The sequence below is a fragment of the Canis lupus genome, chromosome 1 (assembly GCF_003254725.2).
Source record: "Canis lupus dingo isolate Sandy chromosome 1, ASM325472v2, whole genome shotgun sequence".
In the NCBI taxonomy this organism is placed as follows: domain Eukaryota; kingdom Metazoa; phylum Chordata; class Mammalia; order Carnivora; family Canidae; genus Canis; species Canis lupus.
In genome coordinates, this window is record NC_064243.1 from 87443328 (window position 1) to 87460578 (window position 17251).

At 41.5% G+C, this 17251-nt stretch overlaps 2 protein-coding genes across 4 annotated transcripts in view; both read right to left on the reverse strand.

The window, feature by feature from the left end:
* The window catches only part of MAMDC2 (MAM domain containing 2), a 147427-nt gene that overhangs the window by 13002 nt on the left and 117174 nt on the right, over nt 1-17251 (reverse strand). For 2 of the 3 annotated variants that reach the window (XM_049092120.1, XM_049092121.1), the window contains exon 11: nt 15936-16084. In XM_049092120.1, coding sequence (XP_048948077.1) covers nt 15936-16084 — 149 coding nt within the window. Of the gene's footprint in view, nt 1-15931; nt 16085-17251 lie in introns of all 3 variants that reach the window. The other variant, XM_025423330.3, reaches the window with a different exon arrangement.
* LOC112644739 (60S ribosomal protein L29-like) lies at nt 4027-4703 on the reverse strand. The gene has a single exon (XM_035712879.2). It carries the CDS (start codon nt 4643-4645, stop codon nt 4139-4141), a length of 507 nt encoding a protein of 168 aa, XP_035568772.2. The 5' UTR covers nt 4646-4703; the 3' UTR covers nt 4027-4138.

Consider the following 17251-nt stretch of genomic DNA (forward strand, 5'->3'; position numbering starts at 1 on the left):
TGAAATCACTTTCTCTCTGTGGGTCATTGTTTAACATTCAAGATGGGATTCCACTAGGTCTAGTGGGAGATCGGGGTCCCATCTGTTCTTTGTGCAGCAACCGTGATGTGTTGAGACACACACCATATTCATAATTTGGAACAGTGAAACAGCTGTTCCTTCAGTCTGATGCCTGCTCCCTTTCACCAGGGCTAGGAAGGAGCTCGAGTGGCCTGTAAGAGCCACGTGAACCGAACAGCTAAGCTGCATTCATTAAGCCCAAGAGGATTTTTAACACGGAAAAAAAAGACATCAGTACTTTGGGCAGAACAACAGCTAAATGTGTCTCTCTACAATTGCTTTTTACCATGCCTTCTAAATGATTTTTAAAGCTTGTCATAAGTAAGTTATTGTTTCATGAGCATGGAGTTTCAGTTTGGGGAAATGAAAAGAGTTCTGGAGATGGGACAGTGGTGATGGTTGCACAACAGTGTGAATGGACTTACTGCCACAGAACTGCAGGCTTACAAGTTAGTAAGGTGGTAAATGTTGTGTGATATAGCAATTTTTAACAGAAGCTTGCCGCAGAAGCCTTCTCTGTGTTAGCAGGATCTGACAATATCAGAAACTAGTGTGAGAAGAGAAATCATACAAGGATTGAAGGACATTGGAGATTTTGATCATCTAGAGCAAATTTCTCAGATGGCTACAGACTAGCTGGGTAGCATCCTTACTTGTCTGCATATCAACTACTACAATTCTTAAAAGACAAGGACTAAAATTTGACTGCTAATAAATTTCAGTTATATAATAAATACATTAAGTATAGCTGCAATTTTCTTTTGTCTGACAGTGTAATTTCATAAATACATATCATTAGTTGGTATTTCAATGCATCCTTGATATTCTATCAAGAGGGAGTGTTCTTAGAAATGAAGACTTACCCCTTAATTATCAGAACTATGGAAGACTTATTGAAACATTAAATAATATCACAAAAGAAAAGGATGGTGTCTCTCTCTTTGAAATCATTAAGAAAATGTTGAGTAGCGGCTTTTCTAGAATGTAGTTGTGGAGGGGAGAGCCTGGAGGACTTTTAATCTATTGGCTTGTAGACTCAGTGAGCTAGGAAATGTTACAACTAGAGGCATTTTCTAGCTAAACTGGATAGTTATGTACTGATTTATTTATCCTGCTATCTTTGGTCCACAAAATCCCTGTGAACTCCAGGGCAACTAAAACAAATGTATGGAGGAATTCTGACATCATGGCAGCATATAAATGTTAATAAAGTTCCAATAACCAGTAAAATTCTGTGAACTTGGGGCGCCTGGGTGGCTCAGTGGGTTGAACATGCAACTCTTGATTTTGGCTCAGGTCATGATCTCAGGGTAGTGACATCAAGCCCCACGTCAGGCTCTGCATTCAGCACAGAAAAGTCTGCTTGAGATTCTCCCTCTTCCTCTGCCCCTTCCCCTGCTCCCACATGCTCTCTCTCTCAAATAAATTAAAAAAAAAACATTAAAACCCTGTGAACTTTAAAACTTGTCTTTACTGTCTTGTAAATAAGTAGCATCTGTGTCAGGAAAGACAAATCCTGCAGAGTCCAACCCTTCTCCATGCAAGTCCAAATTCATCTGTCACAAATGCCTGTATTATCTCATTAATTAAGGAGCCAAATTGTAGTGCAAGAGTTTGGGGGTTTTTGGTCTTTGTTGTTGTTCTACTAACATGACTTGTCCTACTACATGACTGCCTTAATCCTTGGAAATATTTCCCAAGCTTTAGTCATACAAATACCAACTTCATGATTTTATTTTGTCTGTTCACATACCTACAGTATTAGTCACTTAATATTCTTCTTCAACTAGATTCTGTTTATTTATTTTTATTTATTTATTCATGAGAAACAAAGAGAGAGAGGCAGAGACACAGGCAGAGAGAGAAGCAGGCTCCCTGTGGGGAGCCCGATGCAGGACTCGATCCCAGGAGCAGATCATGACCTGAGCCGAAGGCAGATGCTCAATCACTGAGCCACCCAGGTGGCCCAGATTCCGTTTTTATTACATAAATATATTTATTCAAATAGGAAACTTCACATTAACATGAAAATAGAAAAAAGCTATAAATCTGTGAAATAACACTTTTGATGGACTGGTTACGTATTTTTCTTATACATGGATATTAGCATAAAATTAAAAAATATTAATCCACATGGCACTTCAGTTACTCACTGGTTGTTTGGAGAACATTGGTTTAAGGTCTACCAATGATTCTTGTTACTACTAAGTCATTTTACCTGTAGTCATAGGCCATGATTTTCTACTTATAAAAGCACAGATGGTGATACAGAACAATAAATCCAAGAAAATATCCTAGAGATGAACATCACATCTCTTTGTAAAAGTTTATAAAAGTTTTATAAAAGTGTTTATAAAAGTTTATAAAAGTTTCACTTTTGTTATTATAAAAATAACAGGGGCACCTGGGTGACTCAGTTGCTTAAGTGATTTTGGTTCAGCTCATGATCTCAGGGTCCTGGGATCTAGTCCTGTGTCAAGTTCCCTGCTTAGGGGGCAACTGCTTGTCCCTCTCCCTCACCCTCTGCCCCTCCCTGCCACTCGTGTGCACATGCTCTCTCTCTCAAACAAATAAATGAAATCTTTTAAAAAAAATTAAAAAATAACAATACAATTCATTTGACTGGAGTTGATACAGTATTAAGGCTTTTCACAAATATGATCTTAGTTATGATCATCACAGCAACCCTAAGAGATTAACAGGACAGCTGTTGTTAACTTTATTTTACATTTGGAGAAACTGAGGCTCAGAGAACTTATGTGACCATGCCTCAGGTTGTATGCAGCAAGTGGCAGAGTCAGTTCACTGCTCACCCATTGGTCTTTCCATTAGATTTTGGGAAGATTTATTGCCTCGCCAGATAATGAGTCAGAAACTAAAGCTCCATTGAAATTGCTATGTATGATGATGTGTTGAGTCTAATAAACACACAATAAACTGGCATGTCCATATGGACATGTGGCTTCTGTGAGCTTTTCTTTTTATTTAATAGGCCTATATTTACTGCCCATCTAATGCAGTTGTCTGTAAACAGCTTTGTATGCCTTTCCTCTTTCTATTTTCTTGCGTGTGTTCTTTTTTTTTTTTTTTTTTTAATTTTATTCATGAGAGACATGGGGAGAGAGGCAGAGACATAGACAGAGGGAGAAGCAGACTCCCTGCAGGAAGCTAGATGTAAGACTCATCCCAGGACCCCAGGATCACGACCTGAGCCAAAGGCAGATGCTCAACCACTGAGCCACCCAGGTGCCTCTTGTGTGTGTTCTTTCAAGAGTAAATTGATAGGTTTTTAGGAACGGAAGCAAAAAGGTAGAATGAAGTCTCCAAATATAGGTATAGCCTCTGAAGTTCCCAGAATACACTGCATTCAAAAAGGATTCTGGGGGCAGCTCGGGTGGCTCAGCAGTTCAGCGCTGCCTTCGGCCTGGGGCCTGATCCTGGAGATGGGGGATCGAGTCCCACGTCAGGCTCCCTGCATGGAGCCTGTTTCTCCCTCTGCCTCTCTCTGTCTCTCATGAATAAATAAATAAAATCTTGAAAAAAAAAGAAAATGTTTAAAAAAAAAAAAGGGATCCTGTTATCACCAACACCAAACTAACACCCTCAAGTCATTAGGGAGAAAGATATTGTGTTGCTGCTCCAGAGTTTGAATCTATTATTTTACTAATGTATCAGTTAGTAAGTTCTGCCAAATTTGCATACTGCCATTATTTTACTGCCTATAATGTAAAAAGACACACAGAAAATATTGTTAGGATTAAATGCAAAGATAGCAATAAGTCAACAAAGCAGGCAGTAGGAGATTTTTTTGGATGTAATTCCATTATTGATTAAGTCGTACATTTAAATCACAGACACATTTGCTATTGTTGTCCTAGGATCCAAGTAGATAATAATTAATCCCTTGGGTGAGTTTCAGTGTTTTTTTGTTTGTTTGTTTGTTTTTTGTTTTGTTTTGTTTTGTTTTCCTGCCACAGGTTTATTTGTACAAATAGCACAGGAGGACACCAGGCCCATGTAGACAGAAGCCCAGGGGTCATACCAGACCTTCCGTCCTCACACTGGCAGGCAGAAGCCTCTACACTGGGGCCTTTGTGGGGGCCTGGGCACCTTTGGGAGCCTGCGCTGCAGGAGTAGAAACAGGAGTAGAAGCAGGAGCCGGAGCCAGAGCTGGGGTGGCAGCTTCAGCCTGGGCCTTGGTTTGAGCCTTGGCCTTGGCCTTTGGCCAGCAGAGCCTGAGACCTTTGGCAATGCGGGCACGAGCACGTTTCCCGAGCTTGGGGTGAGCGATGTAGGCAAGTCGATTGAGCTTGCGGCTGCCGCCCTTTGGGATCTTGGGCTTAACCTCCTTGGGCTTGACAAGGGCCTTGATAGCCTCAGCACGCGCAGTCATGGCCTTGGCATTGTTGACCTGCATCTTCTTCAGGCCCTTCTTGTTGTGCTTCTTGGCAAAGTGCATGTTCCTCAGGAACTTGGGGTCTACCCCCTTAAGAGATTCATATCTTTGTGACCAGGGTTTCTTGATGCCATTTCTGTGCCATTTTCGTGACTGGTTGTGCGTGGTATGGTTCTTGGACTTGGCCATGTCTGCACCAAAGCCCGCGGCTCCCCGAGCAGTTTCAGTGTTTTAATATTTAAAATGACCAGATTGCCTTAGCTGATCTGTAAAATCTTCTCTACCTGTAGCATCCTATAAATCTATGAATTATTATTAATTTGTTGAGTCAACTAAAATTTTCTTATTCTTTCAGACTCTATCCCCTGCTGGAGAGAAATTCTGGTGACATTCATCTAAGCAACATTACATTTACTATAAAATTACATTACTATAAAAATATGAGGTGATCGTCAAGTGGTTTTTATGATAATTAAATAAAAGGCATCTGGAGTACTTTATTACTATGTCAATTGTCTCCAATATTTACTACTCAAGACTGAGAGTTATAAAGGGAAAGAAGTAGAAAATCATAGTCTCTCAGGCAGTTTATAGCCAAAGGCAGTATAAATGTAAATTTTAATATTTTCCTCCTATTACCCCTTCTCGAAGAACAGAACACCGTATGATAACATAATCTCAAATATAGCAAGATCCTGAGTAGAATAGTAGAAATATCAATTAAAGAATACAGTTTAAGGAGACCAGAGACACAAAGATCTCGTTCAAAACTCTATGATTGGTGGGTACAGAGGAGAAAAGCAAATGCCTTCAAATTTTGAGTATAATAATTATGTTCTTAGATAAATGATGCCAAAAAAATGAAATACCAGAGACATCCCCTTCTGGCTATGTTGAGTAATTTGTAGCAGACCTACACTCCTGCTGAGAAGAGTTGGAAAAACAATGGATAATATCTATATATTTTAGAAAACACCTGTCTTGGTGCTAGCAGAGAGGAAGCAGGAAGGATTCGAGGGGGCCGAGTTGCCAGGAAAAGGAGGTCAGGAAAGTGAATTCAACATTCTTCAAGCTGTTTTTCCCCACGGGGCATTTGCCTCGTCAGTTCAGAAGTTAAACAGAGAAAGCAGCTAGCAAGAGGCTGAGAAGCCAACAGAATTCAGTGGGTTGGGAAGATAGTAACTGGAGTTCTGGGTTGCCAAGGCAGCCAGGGCTTCAGAGTCAAGTTTTGTGAGAAAAGAGAGGCACAGAAAAGTGAGCGCATCACTTGGCAATCTTCCCTTGAGTCATGTGCCAAATGCTTAAGCTGTGGAGGGCAAGAGCCAAGAAGTCAAATGCAAAACAGAGTTTTTAGCAATCTCACCAGCTGAAGAGATAAAAATTAGTCTAGGAGATACTAAAGAGGAGGGCCCTCATTAAACGCCAGGGTTTGCTCTCAGAGAATATCTCCTAGGTGTAGGAGAGAACAAGATGTTGATCCAGCAAAGCAACACTTGCTCAAGTTGGCCTAGTTCTGATTGGGCTGAGGCGACCTGTTCTACTCAAGCCAGCTATTTGAGAAGAGATTAAATCCTCTCTGGGGAAAAACACATCATCACTAAGGATTCTATAATTTTTCATTCTCAATGTTCAGTAATCAATTAAAACACCAGATATTTCAAGAAACTGGGCCAAAGCGGGGGGGAAAACAGACTACAGGAACAGAAGCACAGGTGACCCAGCTATGGAGCTATCACACTTTTAAGGAGTGTAAAATAATATGCTTAATAATTTAATAATACAAAAAAAATAATTTGATAATACGGCCATTTAGTATTATGGCCAAGAACTAGAAGATAAGATAAATTTCATCAAAGAATTTGAATCTCTTAAAGAGAAAGAAGTTGGGGACGAATGTGGAGCTTTGAGAATACCAGAGTAAATTCCTCTGAAAGTGTTTCTCTATCAAAGCAAGGGGAAGATTTAAAAAAACTGTCAAATCAACTTATTCAGAACTCTGGAAATTAACTAAAGGCATACAACAATCTACGAGTTTTAATTCAAGAAAAATGATAATCTTGCTAAGAAAGGTAAATTTTTAGCCTGACCTAATCCCATCTTCATTCTCCTACTCCAAGATAAACTTGAAAACCAGGATCTTTACAACTCAAGTATCTGTAAAAAGCAGTAGCCTACAGCAATTATGCAAGGGGCTGAACTGGTTTGGAGCTACCCCAAATCCTGTCCCCAGAAAATTGTCACTATTTGACCTGTTTGACAAAGCACAGGCAACTTCTTAAGGCTTCTCTTTATTTAATTTGACTGAGGTAGACCTTACTTTGTATGAACAGCCTTATCTCCAGGGCATTTGTCAAAAGCAATCAGGTAAATAATTGTTTAACACTGCAACTGCCTGAGGTGAAATTAACAATTGAAGCTAACAAAAGACTGACCAAAAATTTTTAAAGAAAAAAAAATAGGTCATGGGATGTGCACATGGGACGTGCACGGGTGAGGTTGGGGTGGGGCTTTGCAAAGCCTCAAAATACTCTTGGCAATCTTCATGGCTTCTGAGAGGTCCCATAGGATCCAGCAACCAGTTGGACACAACAGTGGCCAAGTTAAATGATGCATCCTTGTATCTGTTCTGCCCCCTTCCTTGCTTTGGCTACCTTCAATCCACATTCTGCTCCTTGGCACCACACCTCCAAAAATACTACCTGTATACAAACTTGTATCTTGGACGTCACTTTCTTTGGAATCCTGCCTGGCAGTTTCCTATACACCCACCAAGTAGAATCGTTTATAGTTCCCTGAAGCTGCCACCTAGTTAGGTGGCATACTAGTTAAGTGGTTCCATACTTTGCACGTGCCATTCCCTTGTTCTGAAATGCTACCTCATCTTGCCATTCTTTTTTTTTTTTTTTTTTTAATTTATTTATGATAGTCACAGAGAGAGAGAGAGAGGCAGAGACACAGGCAGAGGGAGAAGCAGGCTCCATGCACCGGGAGCCCGATGTGGGATTCGATCCCGAGTCTCCGGGATCGCACCCTGGGCCAAAGGCAGGCGCTAAACTGCTGCGCCACCCAGGGATCCTTCATCTTGCCATTCTTCTTGGTGAACTCTCACTCATCCTTCAAGATGCTCCCAAGGAGAGCTAGCTGCTTCTCTCTGTGTGGTTCCAACTTCTCTAGAACTTAACCCTTAATACTATACTTATCATAATTTTGGGACAATTATTTGGTGCATAAGGCATAGTAGATGCTAAGAAAATGGGGAATAAATCAAGATCATCTGGATTTGTGACTGCTCCCAGTTCTAAGATGTTTCTTTTTCTTTTTTAAGGATTTTACTTATTTATTCATGAGAGAAACAGAGAGACAGAGGCAGAGACACATGCAGAAGAAGAAGCAGGCTCCCTCCGGGAAGCCTGATGCGGGACTCGATCCCAGAACCCCGGGATCACACCCTGAGCTGAAAGAAGGTGTTCAACTGCATCCCATAAGATGTTTCATCTTATATACACATAGCGTGTGACACTGGTGGCTTGAAAAAAATAAATGTTTTAAAGGGGCCTTTATTTGCTAATACTTTAATTTTTGAACGAGTGGTACCTGTCATATTGTAATCTGAGAGCCAATATATCCACCTACTTATGTCTCAAGCCACTGGACTCCAGAGAAAGAAGAAGCCACCCTTTCAGGCCTTAGGACACACACTAGATGTGCAGGCTGCAGCCCTGGAGTTAAATTTACAACACTGGTTTGCTGCCATCAGAAATAGCTCAGAAAAGAATTTACTTTCTGCTAGATGCATTTCTATAGATGTCTAAAAATACCATCAGTTTGAATATATCCTTTCCAAGAGAAGATACCCTTCTTTGGCTGAAAGGTGTTGGGGTGAGATCATGCTGCTATGTGAAGAACTGGGCCTTTCACATAGAAGCTGTCACAGTTGTTCCAGGTCGTTTGCAGTGTCCTAGTATCACGAAGGCAGGGAAACTCTGGTGAGACAGTGTGGCCAGGATATAGCCAGTAGAGTCTGACATTCCTGAGATTCTGTCCTTACTCTACCTGTTACTACTCCGTGGCCATGGAAAAACACTTAAATTCTCCCAATTTTGGTTTTCTCATGTGAAAAACAGGCACTTCCACTTACTTTACAGATTGTGGTAAGGATGTGTTTACAAACTGAATACCCATGCCTCCCCCTCCCAAATTTATATGTTGAAATCCTATCCCCCAACATGATGATATTAGGAGGGGAGGCCTTGGGAGCTGATTGGGTCATAGAGGTGAACTCTCTTCAATGGGATTAGTACCTTTTAAAAAATTCATTCATTCATTCATTCATGAGAGACACAGAGAGAGGCAGAGACATAGGCAGAGAGAGAAGCAGGTTCCCTGTGGAGAGCCTGATGTGAGACTCGATCCCAGGATGCTGGGATCACACCCTGAGCTGAAAGCAGGTGTTCAACTGCATCCCATAAGATGTCTGCCATAAGGCAGACACTCAACCACTGAGCCACCCAGGTGTCCTGGATTAGTACCCTTTTAAAAGAGAACCCAGAGAGCTCCTTTGCCCCTTCAGCCATGAGGAGACACAGTGACAAGGTGGCTGTCTATGAACAAGGAAGCAGGCTCTCACAAGACACCCAATCTGTGGGTGCCTTGATCTTAGACTTCCCAACCTCCAGAATTGAGAGAAAAAAATGTTTGTTTACACCATCCAGTCTGTGGTACTTTCATTATAGCAGCTCAAATTGACTAAGACAAGATATAAAGTCCCCAGCATAGTGCCTGCACATGGTAAATGTTCCATAAATGATCACTAGCTAACATTATTTCCCTAGTAAAGCAATTGCTAAAGTAATTCTAAGAACAAAACCAAATCATCTTTAATCCAATTCCATATATGTAGGTACCCATGGCAAAATTTGCTGCCTCGCCGGCATTACTGTAGATAGGAATAAAAAAGATATAACCTGTAAAAGATTTTCTTTAGTTAGAAAATTGAAAGGTGCCTTGAGAACTTTCTAAAAATTTGCATTGAAACAGGTAAGATAAAGAATGAAGAAGAAGGCAGACCCTGGAAGCAGTGTGCTGAAAAAAAAATCAAAATTCTCTTGATTGTGCATCAGAGGATTTCATTTAATGAATAAAGCATTTACTGGGAGTGAATAGTGGGCACACAAAGATGTTTTTGCATTATCATCTTTGCAGAAACATCCAGCAAGCTGAAACATCCTTCAAAGTTTTCAGAGACAAAGCAAACACTATCATATCATATTTCTTAACACAAAGCCACACCCAGTTAACCAATGCATCCCCCATAAATCAGCAAAAAAGGTAAATAAAGGAGGAAAATTATGAGTAATTGAAGATCTACTGAATGTGCTTTTGCTAGGTTATCACGGATTTTGTGTGTGGAGGGAACGGGGTAGAATGTGGTATGCAAATTAAACAACTTTGAATTATCTTATTAGAAAGTTGAGAGGGGCAGGACAGGGACCATTTTCTGGAAGAAGAGCTTACCTTGCTCCCTCAGGATTCAGCACACCGTGCACTAACTCCAGGGAATTCTGTTATGTGTTGTACTGCATCCTTCTAAAATTCACACACTAAAGCCCTCACTCTGGTACTTCAGAATGTGACTGTATTTGCAGATAGCTCTTTTAAAAAGGTAGTTAGGGGGCACCTGGGTGGCTCAGTGGTTGAGCGTCTACCTTTGGCCCAGGGTGTGATGCTCGGGTCCTGGGATTGAGTCCCGCATCGGGAACCTGCTTCTCCTTCTGCCTGTGTCTCTGTCTCTCTCTGTGTGTCTCTCATGAATAAATGTTAGGGTGGGTCCTAATCCAATGACTAAAGCTCAGGACACAGACCACAAAGACCGAGGGCCAACCATGTGAGGCCACCACCGGAAGAAGGGCATCTGCAAGCTGAGCAGAGAAGCCTCAGAAACAAACCAATCCTCTCAACACCTTGAGCTTGGATTGGACTTCTCGCCTCCTGGATCATGAGAAAATAAATTTCTGTTGTTTAAGCTGCCCAGCAGTATTTGAGGTATTTTATTAAGGCAGCACTGGCAAGCTCATACTGAGTCCAAATACCCACTCCTGACGTTATTTATGATCCACTTGGGAAGATAAAAGTGATATATGCATAGAAGGATTAGGTAAGAACCACTAGACTGGCATGAGGGTGACTGAGGTGGCAGCAACAACCATGGCCACAAGTGAAAAGAGAGCCAAGGAAGGAGAGGTCATGGAGATGAAGGGAGGGATGGGGACACCTTTGTTGAGTCTCTACTTCCCACAGGCACTGCAGGAGCGGCTCCCGTACAATGTCATCAGTGATACTGGCCACTCTTCTCCGTCTCCTTTGCTGGTTCTTCCTTTTCTGACCTCTGAACTTTGGAGTGCTCCAAGGCTTATCCCTTGGTCCACTTTTGGGTCTACAAGACCTCCCTTGGAGATCTCACCTAGTTATATAGTTTTAAATATCATTCATATGCCAACAACTTCCAGCTTGGCCATTCTCCTGAATCCCCCGGCCCGGCTGTCCACTCGACACCCCTCCCCCCTTGAATATCTATTAAGAATCTCAAACCTGACATATTTAAAACTGAGCTTCTGATCTTCCCAATAAACTGCTCCAATCTTTTCTATTTAGTTGTCCACAACTCATATTCTAGTTGCTCAGGTCAAAATCGTTGAAATCATTCTTGATTCCTCTCTTTCTCTTATACTCATATTTAATCTATCAAGAGATTCTGTTGCCTCTGCTTTCAAAATATATCCAGAATTTCACTCCTTCTTACCACCTGGACTGTCATTGGTAAATCCACCCTCACTGCAAATTCACCATCATCATCAGTTACCTGGATGCCTCGCCTTATTCCAACTGGGTTCTCTGATTTCACTCTTGTCCCATTTCCATTTTTTAGTCTTTTCTCAACAGAGCAGCCACAGTGATTCTCTCAAAATGGGGCCAGGCCACTTCTTCACTAAGCTCAATATTTTCCAGTGTCCTCCCATTTCAGGTAAATTAAAATCCAAAGTCTTTTTAACAAATGAAAAGGCCAGGACCTGGCCCATGATTATTTCTCTGATCTCACTTCCTAGTACTGCCTCCCCAACTCACTCTGTTTAGCAAAACCAGCCTTGTTGTCTGTGGGACACAGTGAGCATACTTTCACTTTAGGGGCTTCCCACTGGCTGCTCCCTCTGCTTGAGACACTTCTTCACAGAAACACACTAGGACAGCTACCCCAACTCTTTCCAGGCGACCTTCTCAATGAGCTCTGTTATGCCTCTACTATTTAGATAAGCCAACTCCATTTACATCCTCCTCCCAATTTCCAAGCTCCCCTGCCCTACTCTATTTTTTTCTGTAGCAATTTATTACCTTCTAACCTATATAATTTATACTTCAGTGTAGTCTTCATTGTCTGTTCTCCACCTGCTAGATTAGAAGGCCCAAGAGGGCAAATGATTGTTTTGTTTTGTTCATCTGTGTTTCCTAAGTATCTAAACTGGACTTGGCACATAGTAGATGCTCAATGAATATTTGTTGAGTGAAAGAACAAATGAATAATAGAGCATTAGGGCATTTATTATATACCAGGTCATATCCTAACCATGTTTTAGATTTTTTAAAAAAGATTTTATTTATTTATTCATGAGAGAGAGAGAGAGAGAGAGAGAGAGGGAGGGAGAGAGGGAGAGAGAGAGAGAGAGAGAGAGAGAATGGCAGAGACACAGGCAGAGGGAGGAGCAGGCTCCATGCAGGGAGCCCAACGTGGGACTCAACCCCGGGTCTCCAGAATCAGGCTCTGGGCTGAAGGTGGCACTAAACCACTGAGCCACCCAGGCTGCCCCTTATGTTTTAGATATTGTCTCACATATAAATGATACATACATAAATGTCACCACAATCTATGATGTAGGTACTAATTATTCCACATACAGATAAGGAAATGACATTTAGAGATGTTCAAGGTAGAAGTGAAATTTGGACCGTAGCAGCAGTTGAGTCCCAAATCTCTCAATTTTTAAACTTAACCAGCCTATAAAGCAGGTAGATAGGCAAGGAGCTATAATTATTCTTATATAATCTTTGAGATGACACAAATGAAATGAAGAGATTTTATGTAACTATCTCATGGCTCCATACATAGTGAGTGGGGTATAATTCCAAAGTTCATTTGTCTGTACCTCGTGGAAGTCTGGTGACCCTCCTTGCCCTTTTCAAAGACCACTTTCCTCCACTGCTTATTATTTTTGCTTTGTGCTCTCTTCTATGTCCAAGACATTCCACAGCATGTTACCCTGAAAATTCCCCTGTGGCAATCTACCACAGCATAGCTCTCTTTGAGAGTATCTCTTCTCAGATCTGCTACAACTAGCCTTCTTGGTGTCTCTGAGAAATGGAAGAAAAACTATCAACTCTCCTCCATCCAAGAAAAATGCACATAAATACAACATCATGATTACAATGGACTCTAACTCAAACTGATTTGTTCCTGACCTTTCTCTACTCCTCTTATAATAAAAAGATACCTCCCTACTTCTAGGGGTTTTGCTAAATAAATGGCTAGTTATTTATCTGTGTCAAGGAGGGCTTATAGCTCATTTATTCATTCCAAAGACATTTCTGAGCATCTGTAGTATACAAGGTACAAGATTAAGCCCTATGGGGATTCAAAACCAAGGTTGGCAGTACCTTGCCCTGAAGACATTATCAATCAGAGCCAATGAAACTCACTTTTTAAAATTTTTGTTTGAGTTACCTCTTTCCACTCGATTTATTTATTTTTAATATTTTATTTATTTATTCATGAGAGACAGAGAGAGAGAGAGAGAGAGAAAAGGGCAGAGACACAGGCAGAGGGAGAAGCAGGCTCCATGCAGGGAACCTGATGTGGGACTTGATCGCAGGTCTCCAGGATCACACCCTGGGCTGAAGGCGGCACTAAACTGCTGAGCCACCAAGGCCGCCCTTTCCACTAGATTTAATATTGAAAGACCTACAGTTGCTACAGCCGTCTTGCTATCATGAGATGAGAGCCTATCTAAGATTAGAGTCAACCCCAAAAAACCAGAGCAGAGAGGTAGACAGGAGGGAAACTGGCTCCTGATCACACAGTTTTATCCTCTGCATCAAATTGTCCCTAGAGCTAACCCTAAATGGATTTTGTCTGTTACAAAGGGCAACAAACTATTCCCAACCAAAACAGTATTAACATACAAGTCTTTCTTTTTTTTTTTTTTTTTTTCATACAAGTCTTTCAATTATCTTTTTAACCCCCTGGTCTTCCAGATACAGCCTCACATACTCTTAGAGACCCCTTAGAATCTTCTACTCAGTGCTGGAAGTGGGAATCTATTCTACTGGACCAATGCTGAATGTCTTTAACATCATGTCTATTGAAGCAACAGTGTTCCAGAATAAGCTCCCGAACGCAGAAGGAAAGAAAGAAAGGTCAGTGGTAGGACCAACCTGCACATCTCCTTAATCAGGCAAGAGTGCATTAGTGCCTGAGGTCAAATGGACACTCATGGAAGGTGGATGGAATCAAGAGCTCTTGAAGGGACCCCAATCCAAAACTGCCAGGTAGAACCCAAGGAGAAAGTCTGTGTGAGTTGTGGCTTGCAGAGCAAGCACTAAGGGAAGAGAAGGTGGTCACAGGACATTAGCCAGAAAGTACACTGCCAGATATTGTAAGATGCAGTGGTTCCCCAAAGAGCCAATATTTAGGTATCTGCTATAACAGAGGATATTCATCAGTCAAGAGAGAATCTGAAATAGCACCCACTATTTTATTTTATTATTTTACTTTTAAAAAAATATTTTGTTTATTTATTCATGAGAGACACAGAGAGAGAGAGGTAGAGACACAGGCAGAGAGAGAAGCAGGTTCCTGGAGGGGAGCCTGATGTGGGACTCCATCCCAGGATCCCAGGATCACGCCTTGAGCCAAAGGTGTCCCTAGCACCCACTATTTTAAAAGTTCTTTTCTTTCCATCTCTCTTCCACTTATCCTGAATAAAGATCATGAAATGAGGGGTAGAAGAGGAAGTCCAACAAAGAAAACAAAGGAACTTTCTTCCCTTTTCTAATTCCCAAACTACGAGTTAGATCTCAGCCAAGGGAAAAAGAGGTGACTCAATTGAACGAGAAACTGAAGATTTGATTTGGACTGGATTGTGTAACACAAAGAAGTAGGTAACTATTCTAATACCTCAACAGGACTGGGAAACTAAGGGATCGGGGGATGGAGAAAGGAGAATATTTTAGGGTACGTTTCAAGAGAGCGTCCAAAGAAAGAATAAAGCTGTTCCTGATGGTACCCCATCAAGTTTAGCCAATTCACAAACAGGTTACACTGCAGGGTGCTCTCTGGTGTTATTCCATAGGCTTATCTTGAGGTAGGCCATAAGAAATAGCAGTAGCTAACTCACCTTTGTATTATTTATTTATCTAGAAAGATTTATGTATTTATTTGAGAAAGAGAGAGAGTGTGTGAGCAAGGAGAGGGCTAGAGGGAGAGGAAAAGAGAGAGAGAGAGAAGGAGGGAGGGAGAGAGAGAGAGAGAGAGAGAGAAAAGCAGACTCCTTGCTGAGTGTGGAGCCCAATCTGGGGCTTGATCCCAGGACCCGAGATCACGACCTGAGCTGAAATCAACGTTCAAAGCCTAACTGACTAAGTCTCCCAGGAGCCCCTCCCTTTGTATTTCCTATTATAATGGCTTCTTTGCTAGGACCCTTGAGAAAATATCTCTGCAAGCTTATGATCAGGCATTGTTCTGCTTCTCTGGACTGAACAGTGTGCACCCAATGGATACACTAAGCGAAATTAAGAGTGTCTGTGAGAAAGCTCTATTCTGTATGGGGTATATTACCACTGACATTGTTTACAACTGCTGCACATGGTGATAATAAATCAACATTTAGTGTATTTCATTGTCCTTCATATATTTTCTGCAGAAAATGCACCCCCTTATTTTCTACACCCCTTGGTGGAGTGCTTCTTCTTTAGCCTAAGGACACAGTAAATCATGTTTTTCATCTTTGTTTCAGCTGCTAGAAAATGTAGAGTCAAGCTCGCACGCTAATGTTCCCTCCCTTGTCTGCCAGCACATTTTTCATTCGAGGCCTCAGTGCTGGCTCCAGCTTAGATCACTACTTTTTTTTTTCCTTCATGCTGTCCCTCTCTCTTTTATTTTTAAACCCACTTCTAATTAAATTATTTTTGTGTGCATATCTTTGTAAGCCCATTTAAATCCTCTTTGCGCAAGATACATAAACAATGTATAAGCAGAAAGAACAATCTTGAATGCACAAATTTGACGATCTATCCCAGGGGTGTCGAATCGCATGTGTAGCTCATTCTAGACCCAGGACATAAATTTGCGCCTTCCAAAATGCAGTGAATGACCCCCTAGAAAGCTCGGTCAGGTTTCCTTAGCAAACAGTACCATGTGGCATAACTCACCTACCCCAGTAGTGTGATCTCCCTTTGGTCCCGTGTAGGAGGTGGGAGTTTCTCCTCTCCTCCTATGCCAGCTGCTCCGGTTTCTTCTCTCCTGAGTAAATGCACATTCATCTTGTTCAAAAGTACACTCTCCAGGTGGAGGTGGAAGCCTCTCTGTAAGGAAACAGCAGGTGTTGTAATTGTTAAGGCCTTTTCAAAGAAAATGCATCCCGTGGCTTAGAAGAAGCCCACCCTGCATGTATGGATGTCACCTGGCCATACGCCTGAGCTTGAGCAGAGGCAGCCTCCCTACCCCCCAGCTGGCCACCCACCTATGCCAACCTCTTGCCCCCAGCTAGAGCCTGGATTCTACTGTGGGTTCTGCCATAGCAGTGGAGAAAAATCAGAAATCTAGATTCCAAGGTGTCGGGATAACTTCGAGAAAGAAACCTCCTCTGATTGGTGAGTTTATTTGCCCGAAGGAGCTTACAAAGCTCTGAAAATTGGAGGGAAATTGCCTTTATGGAAATATGGAAAATAATAAAATTGCCTAGAATAGGTTTCTTCAGAAATCCAGGATAAGTGAAGGAAATCCTTAGAACAACTCTATAGTTGCCTGGAGGGAAGCAGAGAACATGCAAAGGCTCACTGTGCTTCTGGAGACACAGTTTAACATGCGTGGAGCAAGTGAGTGACTTTCTCTGAGCTTCAGTATTCTCACCTACCTCACGGGACTGTGTTCAGTGAGATGATGCACATAAAGTATTTAGAACATGAAGTTCTCAATAAATAGTAGCTAAATAAATATTAGGGCTTCGTGTTGTGTCACCTGGAGCCTTATTTTCCATTTCCAAAAACAAGTATTTATGTCTTTGGATGATGATTCTTAAAATGAGAATGGTGCCACCTCCCACTTACTGGAAACTTCTTTGCCTGAACATGGTTGTACCTTTCTGCATTGAGATTCTTAGCAAATTTCTCTAATCTACCACCTGTTTTTATTACATCTCTTGCATAATAATTATTTTACTCCATTTTATTTTATATACGGTACAAGCTATGCCTCGACTGTAGAGATTTTTTTTATCTTTCTTTTCTTTGTGTTATCCTTGCAGTGCCTCACAAATCAAGAGGCTAAAAACAAATTATCTTTTAATTAGCTAAACAAGGAGATGATCCTGCAGTGCCACACTGATACCACAATCTGCCTGTTTGTTAGAGAAATAGATACACCTATGGTTTAGGATGCAGTGGTAATCAGTAGATACAGGCTGAGGTATGCACCATTATCTCATTAGACATAGTGTCCGACACATGGCCACCATCTTTATTTTGTCCCTG

Excerpts from the sequence above, each read along its gene's own strand:
- LOC112644739 (XM_035712879.2), bottom strand. The coding sequence starts at position 4,645 with ATGGCCAAGTCCAAGAACCATACCACGCACAACCAGTCACGAAAATGG.